A 16,767-nucleotide genomic window follows, 5' to 3' on the forward strand; every position below is an offset into this window, starting at 1 on the left:
GATGCAACCCCCTCAGGCTCCCACCAGCTGAAGCCTTAGATCGCATATAAGGCAACAAATGGTATTTATGCCATCAATGATTTGGGGAGAAAGAAGTTTAACTATATCATTGCTTAACTATATCATTGAAACATAGAAACATAGAAAATAGGTGCAGGAGGAGGCCTTTCGGCCCTTAGAGCCAGCACCGCCATTCATTGTGATCATGGTTGATCATCCACAATCAGTAACCTGTGCCCAACTTCTCCCCATATCCCTTGATTCCACTAGCCCCTAGAGTATCTAACTCTCTCTTAAATTCATCCAGTGATTTGGCCTCCACTGCCCTCTGTGGCAGAGAATTCCACAAATTCACAACTCTCTGAGTGAAAAAGTTCCTTCTCACCTCAGTTTTAAATGGCCTCCTCTTTATTCTAAGACTGTGGCCGCTGGTTCTGGACTCCCCCAACATTGGGAACATTTTTCCTGCATCTAGCTTGTCCAGTCCTTTTATAATTGTATATGTCTCTATAAGATCCCCTCTCATCCTTCTAAACTCCAGTGAATACAAGCCTAGTCTTTCCAATCTTTCCTCATATGACAGTCCCGCCATCCCAGGGATTAATCTCATGAACCTACGCTGCACGGCCTCAATTACAAGGATGTCCTTCCTCAAATTAGGAGACCAAAACTGTACACGAAATGTGGTCTTACCAGGGCCCTATACAACTGCAGAAAAACCTCTTTACTCCTATATTGAAATCCTCTCGTTATGAAGGCCAACATGCCATTAGCCATAATGCCATATCCTATAAGCTTTAATTTTAGTATTTCAGCATACTTTTATGTTTTCAGCATCAGAATCAGTTTGCTCAACAGTGACATTCAGTGGCTATAAACTGCCAGCGCATGCCAATTCTCATTCGTATTTGGTGATAAATACATCACATTTCCTGGAGATTTTGTATTTATAATGCTGAAAATTTATCATTGTACTACATTCAGATAATCGTCTTATTACAGGTTAATGTTGATTTTTATATCCAGTATTTTCCCATTGACATATTGTTGCATCTATTTTACAATGTATTTTATAAAGGATTGTTGCAATTTGCTCAGAAATATGAATGCATAAAAGACGTCAATGTAAACAAAGAATAAATACAAAATGGATTGTTTGGGAATATTTGTGTGCATGAGTAGGATGGAAATCATGAGCTGGGGCTCTCATCCCATGCCAACATGAAGATCCCATCTCCACCCCTTTCTGTCCAACGGGATCCCACTACTGGCCACATCATCCCAACTCCACCCCTTTCTGCTTTCCGCAGAGACCGTTCCCTCCGAAACTACCTGGTCAACTTGTTCCTTCCCACCCAAACCATCCCCTCCCCAGGTACTTTCTCCTGCAACACCTGTTCCTTTACCTCCCCCTCGACCCCATCCAAGGACCCAAACTGTCTTTCCAGGTGAGGCAGAGGTTCACTTGCATCTCCTTTAAACTCATCTACTGTATCTGCTGTTCCAGGTGTCATCTTCTCTATATCGGCGAGATCAAGCACAGGCTTGGCGATCGTTCCGCTGAACAGCTCCGCTCAGTCTGTCTTAACCTACCTGATCTCCTGGTGGCTCAGCACTTCAACTCTCCCTTCCATTCCCAATCTGACCTTTCTGGCCTGGGGCTCCTCCATTGTCAGAGTGAGGCCCAGTGCAAATTGGAGGAATAGTACCTCATATTTCGCTTGGGTAGTTTACACCCCAGTGGTATGAACATTGACTTCTCTAACTTCAGATAGCCCTTGCTTTCTCTATCCATCCCATCCCCCTTTCCAGTTCTCCCACTGGTCTTACTGTCTCCGACTACATTCTATCTTTGTCCTGTCCCCTCCCCTGACATCACCCATTCCTTCTCTCCAGAGATGCTGCCTGACCCGTTGAGTTACTCCAGCATTTTGTGTCCACCTTCAATTTAAACCAGCATTTCGATGTTTTTTCCTACACATGAAGATCACTACTGCTGTAATAAGTGTCTGATGTTGTGAAGTTCAAGATCTGTACACATACACCATTTGTCAAATTCCAACTGCAATCAATTGTGCAATACAACAATTAAAAATATAGCATCTTTCCCTGATTCCTGTCAAGTCAGGCCCCATTGTCCTTCTTTGCTCACCATGATACTCACTCCCCTCCTTTCGCAATAGATGACATACATAAACTCACACTTACATAAACAATTTTGTACTCAGTCCCTATTGCAATCAATGCAGTTTGTAATTTCCACAACACTGTACAATTACTCAAGTTTACATCGGAAGCAAGCTGGCAATGGCAGAGGTGCTTACCCAGTAGTCTGCGTGCCGCAGTAAATGCCCCAACGGCGAGATGGAACTCAAGCCGCCAATGGGGCCGGTGCTTACCCAGAAGGCCATGCACCGCAGAAAGTGCTCCGGATTTAACCGGACGCCACTGAGCCAGTTAATGCTCTCAATAAATTATTTTGGGCAAGGGATGAGGATGGCGATTCCAACTTACATAAAATCCAACTTACACAAGGGTTCACATCATGTAACCATTACGTAAGTTGGGGAGAGCCTGTAATTGATAAGTCATTTGTTGATTATTTTACTTTATTGAATACATTTTTCAGAGAAAGCCAAGAACAACATTTGGCAATTAACATTATCTCTTACCTCTCTAATGTCTTCATTCCCTTCCTTAACATTTTCAGTTGTACCCACGACGAGTTCATGAATGTTGTCTATCTCTTTTTCCTGCCAAGCAAGAATAAATAAATCTTAATGAACTACATGAGCATCAGAAGTTGCCCATATACACCGTCTCACTATTATGTGAGATTTGTATGCAAACCACATCAAAGTGGAAATGCTTTGCATTCTCAAACACACAAAAAAACGTTATCTATCAGTGATGTGAATACCAATTTTCAGGTATGTTTTTGTACATAAAAGGTTTGAAATTTCGCCTCTGTGGCACTATTAAAACAAAATCGGCCTAACTGCTACAAAAGGGAAACTTTAAGGACACATGGCAGTAAGTAAAAATTGAATTTCTACAAACTGTTGGTTCAGATTAAGAAATCTTTGTTATACTTCAAAGGGCTAACCGGATAAGATTTGACCATATCCTCTGGCTCTCGATTCTCCTACTCTGGGCAAAAGACTCTATGTATTTACCAATCTATTCCTTCAATGAAACAGAATTTCGAAAGTGGAGTGCATCAGACAGTTGCTGCGATATTGTTTGCTGATTCAAGAAACCCATGTGTATGAATCAACATTTAACACAGATTTGCTCCATTCTTTATAGCTTAGTGGATTCCCAGTACATTATTTATCAGTGATCACGTGTGGGTGTTGACAATTTTTGACATTGTTCCCAATTTGAATGGGAAATTTAATCTGAATTTCCAATTTCAGTTTATCAGAGTTTGCTCACAATCTAAATTTTGAAAGACATTTCGTTCCCAGTGAACTTAAATCACTTGTCAACAGACTTTAGATTTTAGAGATACAGTGCAGAAACAGGCCCTTTGGCCCACTGACTGCGCCGACCAGTCCACTTCACACTAGGGACAATTTATAATTTTTACTGAAGCCAATTACCCTACAAACCTGTAGGTCTTTGGAGTGTGGGAGGAAATCGGAGCACCCAGAGAAAACTCAAGCGGTCACAGGAAAAACTTACAAACTACGCACAGGCAGCACCTGGAGTCAGGATCGAACCGGGGTCTCTGGCACTGTAAGGCAGCAACTCATCCGTGCTGCACTTGTACTTAATATGATTGTGCCAGATGTATAGTAGGATTGTCACAGAACATATGTAAAAGATTTCACTGTACTTGGGTACACGTGAAAATAAAGCACCAAAGATTTACTGAGAATAGAACATACATGGCAGACCGGTTGAAAGTGGAGAAGCAGAACACTGTGCCACCCGATTTATTCACAAAATGCTGGAGTAACTCAGCAGGTCAGGCAGCATCTCGGGAGAGAGGAATGGGTGACGTTTCGGGTCGAGACCCTTCTTCAGACTGTGCCACCCGACAGCTTTATTTAAATGGTCTGATTTATTTGGATCAGCATCAGCAAATATGTTAGAATTACATTTGTTATCCAAAATGTTAGAATTACATTGCAGAAAAACATTATACATAACTCACCTGTTGCAGCACTTTGTCAGTAAAAATTTCCTGAAGTCTCGAGATTTCAACAACTTTTCCCTCAATTTGTCTGTTCACAAAAATACAATTTTTTTTTTCATCATACAGGACAAGGGTTTATTCCTTTCAAATAAAAGCAATTGAAATAAACAGATAGCAATAATTTGGGGTCCTTAAAAAAGTTCCCAGCACTGGATGGCGAGTAAACTATCATCTACAATGGTCACCATGAGGTTGCAGATACACCAGTGTGATTTTAAAAAGCAATGGGATTGATCAAGGAAGGATTAACTGGATACTGTTGTTATTTTTCTCTATTTAATTCACATTTCCAGAATTTGCTGTAGTTTTCCAACTGATCTCTAAACAATCAGTATTGGAGATTGAAAATTTTCACCATTCAATATTTTCCCATGACTGATATGGCATGAAAGGTGGCATGAAAGTAAACTCTCCAGCTATTCCCCAACAAGATATCTTAGCCCCTAACCTCAGAACTATGGAACTGATGCATGACAATGCTTGGAACTATATACGGCACTCTGCATCTTCCCTTTTGCTCTATTTATTGTACTTGTGTTTAACCTGATTGTACTTATACATAGTATATTTCATCTGTTTGGATAGCATGCAAAACAAAGTTTTTCACTGTACCTCGCTACACATGACCATAATAAACCTGAACCTAACAAAGGCTGCAACAGTGTATTACTTCCCTTTTTCATTCAAATTAACCCGTGGATTGTCCGAGTACCAAATTATAGGAAGATTTTCTTTGAGACTAGATACAATCAAATTAAAAACAAATGTTTCTGGGAAATGCTGGTGACACCACACTCAGTTCTCGTCTGCAGCTGTCGTCAGGTAGTGTTGCTGTGGATGGACCCTTCCCCTTGAGCTGCTGTAATCTCTATGCTGATGGTCCTTTCAAAGCTGTTCATACACCTGTGACTAAACTTCAAAGCAGTACTTCATGTGTTGTAAAAACTACAGCCGCTGAAGGTGGCATCTTTCTCTCAGTTGGAAACACAGCATTGAGTATATTTTAAAGATACTTTTCATGACTTGGGCACCTCTGGCTAAACAAGCATTTACAGAGGGCCACGGCAGTGAGCAGCAAAGTGTCTGATAGGAGGCACAAATAGTTCAGTCCAAGTAAAGCTAAATTTCCTTTCTTGAAGGACATTAACAGACCACCTGGATTTTTTAGTGACAGTCTGGTAGCTTCATGGTCCCCACTGTTATTATTAGTATTGTATTTAATTACTGGATTTTTATTTTTTTTAGCTACCCTAGTTGAATTTAAATATTTGTGGTTCTAAATTCAAGGCCTTTGGACACTGGTTGATTAATCATAGATCAGGAGAGCGAACAGCACAGAAACAGGCCCTTTTGGCCCACCGTGATGCCTGTCTACGCTGATTCCATTTGCCCACGTTAGGCATGTATCCTGTGCTATCTCATCCCAGTGTCTGTCCAAGTGCCTTTTAAACATTGTAATTGTATCTGCCTCCTCTGCCAGTCTGCTCCAGATAACCATCAACTGCCGTGTGAACAGCATGTGTGTCTGGTTTCTTTCAAATTTCTCCCCTCTCACCTTAAACTTATATATCCTCTAATTCTCTACTCCTCTGCCCCGGGAAAAAGATTCTGACTATCTCACCTATCTATGCCCCCCATAATTTTATAAACCTCCATGAGGACACCCCTCAACCACCACGTTCTAGTGAGAATAAACCTTCCCTATCCAATCTCTCCTTATAATTACGCTCCCCATTCCAGGCAACATCCTGGTGAATCATTTCTACACTCTTTCTGTTAGAGCAACATCCTTCCTGTAGTACGGAAACCACAACTGTAAACTATACTCTAAGTGCAGTTTATCCAATGTTTCGTATAACTGCAACATTACATCCCAATTCTTATGCTCTATTACATTGATTTATGAAGGTAAGCATACCATAAGCATTCAGGCACCTGAACATGACACAACATTAACCTCAGCTGCCATGAACTTCTATAGATGGTCTTTGGTTGCAATAAAGACTTAGGTTGTTGCACCAGTACTATATATTTTCTGTGTGGATTGCATCTATGTCCTGTTAAGCTGCTGTAAGTAAGACTTTTAATTGTTCCGTTGTTGGTACATTCGACAATTAAACACTCTTGACTCTACCCTATCCAACTGTGTCACCGCTTTCAGGAACCTGAAGGTCCATCTGTACATCAACATGGGACCCCAATGCCCTTGCCAATTACTCAGAGAGTCAGAGTAACAATAGTCAGAGAGTGGTGAAGGTGTGGAATTCTCTGCCTCAGAAGGCAGTGGAGGCCAGTTCGTTGGATGCTTTCAAGAGAGAGCTGGATAGAGCTCTTAAGGATAGCGGAGTGAGGGGGTATGGGGAGAAGGCAGGAACGGGGTACTGATTGAGAGTGATCAGCCATGATCGCATTGAATGGCGGTGCTGGCTCGAAGGGCTGAATGGCCTACTCCTGCACCTATTGTCTATTGCCTATTGTCTACTCCTTATGCCATCATTTGACTTCCCAAAGTGCATTACTTTACACTTGTTTGGATTAAATTCTGCACCAGTCCTCCTAACTATCTAGCTGATCAATGTCCCACTGGATTCTTGGATAACCTTCTTTGCTACCTAAAACGCCACTAATTTTCATTTTATACATCAAAGGATGGTAGAGGCCTGAGGGATTCAAGGCATGTTGGCACACAATCCAAAATATGCACGCTTACAGTGGACAGGTGTTGCACTGACTGGAAATCTTGATTAAGTGTTATATTGCAGTAATCAGTGCTGGTAGTGTGTCTGTGTGTGTTTGTGTGTGCGCACAAACAGACACAGAAAGATTTGACTTAATCTTCTAGTATAATTACGTTCCAATCGTACTTGACAAACCCACCAATCTCTACTATTAGAAAATCAAGTCAAGAATGTTTAATTATATGTACTGTCACAGAACAATGGCATTCTTATTCGCAGCAGCATAACATTTCTGTAAATACAGTACTGAACAGATAACAATAGACAATAGACAATAGACAATAGGTGCAGGAGTAGGCCATTCAGCCCTTCGAGCCAGCACCGCCATTCAATGCGATCATGGCTGATCACTCTCAATCAGTACCCCGTTCCTGCCTTCTCCCCATACCCCCTCACTCCGCTATCCTTAAGAGCTCTATCCAGCTCTCTCTTGAAAGCATCCAACGAACTGGCCTCCACTGCCTTCTAACATAATAAAGAAACTTAAAAACAGTTCAATAAGTTTAAAAAAAAATTAGATCAAGGGCCATAGATGCAAGGGAGTGCTCCGCGTTAAGTGTTCCCATCAAACCACAGACTATCCCGAGTTGGCAAAAATATGCCATTCCTTAACATTACTGATGGCTTCGAACTCCCAAACCATCAGCACTGTGAATGCCCCTTCACCAGTTGCCTAGTGGTTAAGACAGGCAGCACCACCATCTCAGAATAATTAAGGATTAGTAGTAAATGTCGTGCTTTCCAGTGATGCCCACATCCTGTAAATTAATAAGCAAAAGTGCTTCATTACAAGTCTGCTCTGTGGATGTTAGCGACCCTTATTGAAGTATGAAGTGTTCCAAGACAGCAAAGTACAATCTGTCCAAATAGCTTTTAAATTCAACATCTCACATTTAATATGCTGGCAACAATGCTCCAGGACTAAAAAAAAGCATTACAAAGAAAGCTACAAACCAGAACTAAATGAAAGGCCTCAAAGAAAAACACTTGGAAGATGTACAAAAAAGCTGTTGGTGCTTTTGCAACGAGACTTGCAGCTCAACCTACAGCACAAAACCTTTTATCCGAGATTATATTATGCCACCTCTAACCCCTGAACAGTGCAGAAATTTAAAACAGCTGTTTTTTGTTGGGTGGAGAGATAAATATAACGTGAATAACTAAAACAGCTCTTTGTAAGAAGACACACGAGAACAAGAAAATTGGAAATGTTCTACTGGCTAACTCGAACACAAAAATAGTGGAATGAAGAAAGGGCAAAGGCCATGAACCCCACAGACTGTGTCACATCTATAATATCAGGAATTCCATCCCACTTATTCATTCTCCTGCGGGAGGTAACTGAGAATGTGTACTGGCTGTAGGAAGTTCCGAGAAATTTCTCTTGGAGCCTCGGGGTAATTTTGCAAAACTCCCGGTTATTACTCTAATATTGAAGCAGACATTAGTCAGTCCCAGGCAATTACATCCTGCAGGCATGGCCATGGTCTTTGCAGCACAAGATTCATTTTCTTTTGTACAACATTTGATCTTCTAATTCGATTCATATCTGTCTAACTTTTATTCTTAATTTTCAGCAGATGTTGATCCAAATGATTATTAACAAAACTGACAAGGAGTAGCTTCACTGCTTTTACCAGGAGAGCATCGCAAAGAACTATGACACAGGAGAAACACATAGTTTTTGATTTTAAAACTTAGCTCATTTGTGCATTTTGGTTCTCTAATTCTTGGTTGGGACCTCAATTCATGATTGGCTAATAAACAGAAAGTTGGCTCATGCTCTCTGATGGCAGACCTGCAATCATGGGCCAATGATACCAATGTAGAGCAAAGTAAACAACTCTTCAATGGTACCCCACCTAACATGGTAGAGGAAGCTTGGATGTCAGAGTAGTAGTTGAAGGGTGTGCAGTGTAGATTGGAGGGGAGGAAGAGGATGGAGATGTGTGCTGTGGCAGCAATCAGCAATTTTCTAAGCACCACTGCAATTGCAGGGAGATGACATGCCAGATGACCCCCCCCTTGCCCCCCATTTTCAGTTACAGCTTTGGAGATGCTGATGGAAGGAGTCAGAGTAAAATTGTGCAGCTCACATCTTCCTGTATTCAATTTCATAAGCTATTGGATTTTGGAAAATATAGCAAATATAAAGGAAAATAATACACCAACCGAACAATCCCATATTACATTAAAGAATTAAGATATGTGGTGCTGTTGTTAAAGATGATGACGTGTAACCAGTAAGTCTTGGAGAAGAAATTAAATAATAGTAAAATGGGAGCTTGTGCCCGTGATTCCATCTCAGAGGAAAAGTGATTCCTAAATCTAGGAATATAATCATGTCAGGAGACATATTTTCCTTCACCTGTAATAATTTTCATATGCAGCTGCCGGAATCATTAACTGTATTTAAATATGCATTGGATTGAATTGTTTTCTTTACATGCCTTTCTGTCCAAAGAGCTGTGTTATTAGAACATTACCTCACTTCATCCACCAGGCTATTCATCTCACTGACAAGCCGCTGGTTTTCTTGCTCAAACTGCCAAAAATGAAACATGAAAATTTTCATTGCAAAATATAAAACATCTGAATATTCATATCCAGCCTACTCAATTGAAGATCATTTATAATGTCTTCTTGTCACAAATAAAACAAAGAAAACGAGAAATCAATTTGTGAGCACAGAAAGCTTTCAGGGAGAAAAGATTATTATTTTTGTTGTTGTTCAAATGTTCATGACAGATGTTTGAATCTACCAAACCTTTCTGGATACAGAGTATATCATCAAAACGAAGATCAGGAATGAACAAAGATTTGAAGAGTCAGTCAGATTCCAACAGTCCTACTTGTAAATGATTTATTTCTTCTCCGTTCAGGTAATTCATTTATTAGTTTGTGTGTGAATAAAATCTATGCACAAGCCACAGCAAATCCGCACGCATTCAGAATGCATACAATGACCCAAATTCAAGTATACTGATTATTAAATTCCATTCCGAATGTGGAAAAATGGATGGAACAACTTTCTGCAACATTTAATGATTTTGAAACCACCAGCATGTTCTCCATTATTGACCACAGTGTTTTTACATCACTGCAAAATCAAAAGTCAAATTCGGATAATCCAGCACCCTATTATTTGGAAATCTGATGACTCAGTATTTGGCTCATTCATTTGTGGAGGACATGAGCCAGCTGTCCAGGCCGAAAGTCTGGAACCGCAATTCTGGAAAGCAAATGTAACTGGACTGTGTGCCGGATGTGTGGCTGGAGCTTGGATCGCAGTCTGGAACACCAGGGTTCGGGAACATGGGTAGGTTTACGGCCATCCCACGACTAGGAGTATTTATATATTCCCGCTTATATTTCAGCTTATCTTGGCCATGCTCTCTTTTCGCTGTTACCATCAGGAAGGTGGTACAGGAGCCCGAGAAGAGTTTTCTCCAAGTTCAAGAATAGCTTCTTCACATCAACCAGGTTCTTGATCCACCCTGCACACACTAACCACAACCTGACCTTAGCAACAAACCAGTACAGACATTGCACTGCAATGTTACTCTACATGCTTTGGTTTTTGTACTGTCATGATCTACTTTACTTAGAGTAACTAATGATTAGTTTTTTGTTTGTTGTTGTATCTAATATACCTATAATGCTGCAGCAAGTATGAATTCTATTGTTCCAGTACATGTCCATGCATATGAGAAAAAAACACTTGACTATTGGCACATGGAATGAAGTTCTGCATGAGGGAATTTAGAAGTGTAGTGTTGTTTTAGGTTAAAGGGTTGCCATTTAAGACAGACGATTTTTTGCTCAGAGGATTGTGTATCTGTGGAATTCATCACCCCAGTGGATTTCAAGATGATGCCAGTGTAGTCCTCAAAAGTGTGGATCGTGAGCCAGAACAGCTTACGTATAGTCATAGAGTCAAAGAGCACGGCAACAGGCCCTATGGCCCAACTTGCCCTTGCCGACCAAGATGCCCCATCCTCGCTAGCCCCACTTGCCTGGGTTTGGCCCATATTCCCCTAAACATTTCCTATCCATGTACTGTCCAAATGTCTTAAATCTTGTTATAGTACCTGACTCGACTACCTCCTCTGGCACCTTGTTCCACATACCCACCATCTTCTGCCTGAAAATGTTACTCCTCAGGTTCTGATTAAGTCTTTCCCTGCCCGCCTTAAACCTATGCCCACTGGTTCTTGATTCCTCCAAGGACGCATTTAAGTAAAAAACAAGATCCCATGAATATATAGTGTTAAACAAATGATAAAGATACCATTTATTGTTTATTCAAAGATATAAAAGCATACAAAACCAGAGAATACTCATTGAGTGAAGAGAAATATTGAATGATCACTTCTGTGGAACAGAAGGTTGAGGGTGGAGGTTGAGGGTGGACTTGAGTGAAGTATATAAAATTATGAGTGGCATAGATAGGGCAGACGGTCAGAACCTTTTTCCAAGAGTGGAAATGTCCAACTCGACAGGGCACAGCTATAAGGTGACAGAAGGAAAGTGTAATGAATATGCACGAGGCATGTTTTATTTACACAGAGAGAAGTGGGAGCATGGAACTTATTGCCAGGAGTGGTGGTGAAGGAGGCAGATATGATAGTGGTGTTTAAGAGGCTTTAAGACAGGCACATGGAAGTGCAGGGAATAGAAGGATATGGATCATACACAGGCAGATGAGATCAGTTTAACCTGGCATCATGTTCGGCACAAACATTGTGGGCTGAAGGGCCCAAACACATGCTGTGCTGTTCTATGATATTTCAGATTCCTAGCATTCACAATATTCTGTGTTTGCTTTTATTGTTTTCTATTGTGAACTACTAGATTTCCTGTTCCAGCTGTGGTATTCATTAAAAGAAAATTGAATCTCGCATCTTCTCTTAATAGCAGGTTTATGCCAACATTCAATTCCATTTGACAGCAAAAATGCAAACATAACACAAAAACAGTGTAATAAAATAGCAAATAAATACCAGACAGAAAGGATAAGTAATCGTTAAACTTCTTTGAAAGAGTAAGGACCATGTGTTAAATTTCTCACAGTCTATTGTAATAGTACACAAAAATAAGCTTGATACAATTTACCGTAAATTAATTATCCATCTTTGGGATCAGGATCTATAAATAACTATCAATTATGCTGAGGAACTGAACTTACCACTTGTATTTCTTCAGGTGAAAGCTCATCACCCTTTGCATCATCCCAAAGATCCAAATTATCCTGTGTCTCTGAAAAGCTTTTTCCTGTGTGGAAGGAAAATATGCATAAAATAATTTAAACTTTGATGTTAAATGTAAGGAATCAATTGGCGCTTTGAACAAGAAGCTAGTTTGCTTGAAGAAATAAAGAGGATATATTATAAGTTTCAAGAAAAATGATAAGGTGGTATTAATACACATGCAGTTCTGAACATGTTACAAACCATTGCTTTCATCTTTTAAGACTAATTCCTCTGAATTTTCAGACCCAGCAGGAGGAATCCCCTCTGAAGGTGAAACTAACATCTTGCCGCTATGCTGTTCAGGCTCAAGTCTTGACCTGTTAAAAAATAAATCTGTCAGAACACCGTATAACAATAGAGTAGATTTCCTCATCTCAATATTTCCTCATTTACAACATCACTTGAAATTTAAAAAGTCTCTGATTGTCAAAATTAAAAGATTCAGAATATTACTGTAACTCAAGGGCTTATATCATTTCCTAGTTAAAATGTTGTAAATAAATTGTATCATAATGAGCGGTTGGCGTGGCTCAACAACAAATTACATAAGCAATAGAGCCATTTTAGGTAAACATTTTAATTTATCGTTAATTATTATTTCATTATATTTTATTCTGTTCCATTTCTGTTTTACACAATTTGTCACATTATTTTTCATTGGTTGGGTTCTGTAGAAATATGGACATTTCAAATCCAATGCAACTTGTATAGTACTGGCTTTGATATCTCTCATATGTGCTAAACTCATAAAAATTTAAAATATAAAAGAATCAAGTAGGAACAGTTAACACATTTCTATTTATTAAGCTAGCCTTGTGGTAAAAGACAAAACAATCAGAACAAGAATAGATGGCAATTTTACAATATTTAGAAAAAATTACACCAGTAATTATTCATTCAAAAATCATTAAAATAATCATGTAATAGTATTTCATTCTAATTTGCAATATGGATTAAATCAGAAATAAACACATAGGAATACAATTATAATAGTTATACTTACAATGAAATTGGCCCAACTGTCAAAAGTATTGGGCTGCTATAAATCAAACTGCTGCGTTATTTCTTATCAAAACATACTGAGAAATTTATCTTAATGGCAAATTTATACAAAATTTCAACAAAAATTTCTAATTAGGCTTGTCTTCATTATTCAATTTTCCATTATGGGGATATATTTGAAGTGCTCTAAATAATACAATGGTTTCAAAGGGTGATTAGTGAATTAAATTTTATTTACAATAGACAATAGACAATAGGTGCAGGAGGAGGCCATTCGGCCCTTCGAGCCAGCACCGCCATTCAATGTGATCATGGCTGATCATTCTCAATCAGTACCCCGTTCCTGCCTTCTCCCCAGAACCCCTGACTCCGCTATCCTTAAGAGCTCTATCTAGCTCTCTCTTGAATGCATTCAGAGAATTGGCCTCCACTGCCTTCTGAGGCAGAGAATTTCACATATAAATATAACATCGGCCCTGGTCTAAATTTAAGATATTCACTGGAAACATACAGTTCGAAGAGTCACAACATTTTAGATGGAGGTAGATAAATGTGAGCAAGAAAACTGCAAGTGCTCAATTTTATAACGAAATTAAATCATAAATGTGTGTGTGTTATTAAATAATGTGCATTTATGAAATTGTGAAAATGAAGTAGGAAGGATGAAATGGAGATACAGAAAATGAAGCATTTTCCAGATGCACATATGGGGGAGTTTTAATTTGTTTGGTACTTTGCAATTTTTATATCGGGGGACTGTTTTTTTTTAACCTGAAACTGTTGCACAATTAATTCTTAAACTACTTTTGGTTAGGCCCAGGTTGAGTTGAAGTCTGACTTCTGTAAACGTCTTGAAATTGCACAATGGCCTTCTGGCAGCCTTCCCAATTAAACAGCTTCTTGGTGTGTATGCTTTATCAGCTTAACTGGTGCAAGTCATTGACAATGAAAATGTTTGGAAATGTGATTAACATGGTTGAATATTTGGCAGTGTGTAAGCTATGAGATGTGATGAGAGGTTTACAGCACTGCTGAGTGCGCAAATGTGAGGTGAAGCTTCTTCTTATTATTAGTCGTAATAGAAACAATTCTCAACACTAGTTGAGAGCTTTCAAGAGAGAGCTAGATAGAGCTCTTAAAGATAGTGGAGTCAGGGGGTATGAGGAGAAGGCAGGAACGGGGTACTGACATTGAATGGTGGTGCTGGCTCGAAGGGACGAATGGCCTACTCCTACGCCTATTGTCTATTGTCTATAGTGCCCCAAGGTGGTGTTTTCATATTCCCTACATATACACAATTGTGCAGCCAAATTCTGCTCTAACTCCATCTACAAGTTTGCAGATGCCAATATGATGGGCCAGATCTTGAACAATGATGAGACGGAGTACAGGAAGGAGATGGAGAGTTTAGAAACATTGTCATGATGACAACCTTTTCCTCAAAGCCAGCAAGGCAAAGCAACAAGTTAACAGCTTCAGGAAGTGTGATGCCCCAATCAGCATCAATGGTGTGGAAATGGAAATGGTTGAGGGCGTCAAGTTCCTGAGTGTGAATATTGCCAACAATCTGTCCTGGACCACCCACATTGAAGTTACAGCCAATAAAGCACACCAACGCCCCTAATTCCACAGAAGACTGAGGAAATTTGGCATGCCTCTTGCAAACTTCTACAAATGCACCACAGAATGCATATTATCAGGTTGCATCACAGCTTTGTTTGGGAACAGCTGTGCCCAAGTCTGCAAGAAATTGCAGGGAGTTGTGGATGTTGCCCAGTCCATCCAATTGGGCAGAAGATAATGAAACTTGAAAGCATGTACCACCAGACTCAGGAACAGCTATTCCTCCCCTGTAATCTGACTTGTGAATTGCTCTTTCATAAACTAGGGTACAGGTCTGATTTTCTAACGTACCTCATTGTGGACATTGGACTTTTTTCTGGAGCTGTTATGTTACAAAGCTGAGAAACTATATACTGCACTCTGGTATTTTTCTCTTCTATCTATCTTGTGTTTGGCTTGATTTCATGTATAGTATTATCTGATTTGATTGGAGAGCACGCAAATAAAAGCTTTTCACTGTACCTCACTCAGTACACATGAAAATAAAACACCTAAACCAAAAAAGGGGAAGGGTGACCGTTGAGAATGTAATAAATTAATAAGTTACTGAAGGAATTATGACATAAGACATTTTACTCTCTGACAATTGTTGTGAAATCATCAATCAACCTTCACGGGTTCTCACAGATTTCTTGTCATATATCTGAAGAGACTCTCTCTTTAAGTTCGCATGACATCCCTTCCCACTCCAGAGCAACATCCAAATACCAGGGTCCTACTCTCCTATCCTTCTTCCTCAGGCTAGATTTAGTTGCAGAATCATTCCCAACATTTGCTCCAGGCACAACGCATCTCCATTTTGATAAAGACCAACTTTAACTAGCCGAGACTTGCTATGAGAAATGTATTTATTTAGCTGTCTATCAATTCATTCTTTTCTCAGCAAGTAGGTATCATTGACACTCATTGCCACCCATAAATGCCGCTTGAGAAGGTTTCTCAAGTTCACAAGTTATAGGAGTAGAATTAAGTCATTTGGCCCATCGAGTCTACTCCGTCATTCAATCATGGCTGATCTCTCCCTCCTAATCCCATTTTCCTGCCTTTTCCCCATAACCCTTGACACCCGTTCAAATCAACAATTTGTCTATCTCTGCCTTAAAAAATATCCACTGACTTGGCCTCCACTACCCTCTGACTAAAGAAGTTCCTCCTCACCTCCTTTCTAAAAGAGCACCCTTTAATTCTGAGGCTATGATCTCTGGTCCTGGACTCTCCCACCAGTGGAAACATCCTTTCCACATCCACTCTATCTATGCCTTTCATTATTCTGTAAGTTTCAATGAGGTCCCCCCCTCAAGCAAGTAGAGGCCCAGTGCTGTGAAGCTCATCATATGCTAACTCACTCATTTCTGGAGTCACTCTTGTAAAACTCCTCTGGACCCTCTCCAAAGTCAGCACATCCTTCCTCAGATATGGGACCCAAATTTGCTCACAGTACACCAAATCCGGCTTGACCAGATCCGGCTTATAGAGCATCAGCATTATATCTCTGTTTTCATATTCCAATCCTCTTGATATAACTGCTAGCATTGAATTTGCCTTCCTTACTACCGATTCGACTTGCAAATTAATTTTTAGGAGTCCTGCACCAGCGCTCCCAAGTCACTTTGCAGCTCCGATTTCTGGATTCTCTCTCCATTTAAAAAATAATCTAGACCTTTATTCTTATTACCACAATGCATGACTCCGCACTTTGCTATACTGAATTTCATCAGCCACTTCTCTGCCCACTCTGCTAACCTGTCCAAGTCCATGGTTGGTAGATTTTCTCCCTGAAGAATGTTACTGGATCAGGTGTGTATTTTATAATAATCTAATAGCTTTTGTGGTCTTCATTACTTCGACTAGTTGTTTGTTATTCCACATTCCAGATTATTAATTTAATGTAAATCCCACAGTTGCCCTGGAATTGTAGTCTGAACTGAATCAAATTGGTCTTAAATTT

General features: G+C 39.8%; 1 protein-coding gene across 3 annotated transcripts in view; it reads right to left on the bottom strand.

Moving 5' to 3' along the window:
- Window positions 1-16,767, bottom strand: part of stx18 (syntaxin 18) — a 120,437-nt gene that overhangs the window by 2,960 nt on the left and 100,710 nt on the right. For all 3 annotated transcript variants that reach the window (XM_078404268.1, XM_078404275.1, XM_078404284.1), the window contains 5 exons: window positions 12,396-12,511; window positions 12,131-12,216; window positions 9,429-9,487; window positions 4,163-4,232; window positions 2,673-2,753 (listed from right to left, as the gene is read on the bottom strand). In XM_078404268.1, the coding sequence (XP_078260394.1) occupies window positions 2,673-2,753; window positions 4,163-4,232; window positions 9,429-9,487; window positions 12,131-12,216; window positions 12,396-12,511 (412 nt within the window). The remainder of the gene's footprint in view (window positions 1-2,672; window positions 2,754-4,162; window positions 4,233-9,428; window positions 9,488-12,130; window positions 12,217-12,395; window positions 12,512-16,767) is intronic.

This window comes from Rhinoraja longicauda, chromosome 1 (assembly GCF_053455715.1).
Source record: "Rhinoraja longicauda isolate Sanriku21f chromosome 1, sRhiLon1.1, whole genome shotgun sequence".
Lineage (NCBI taxonomy): Eukaryota > Metazoa > Chordata > Chondrichthyes > Rajiformes > Arhynchobatidae > Rhinoraja > Rhinoraja longicauda.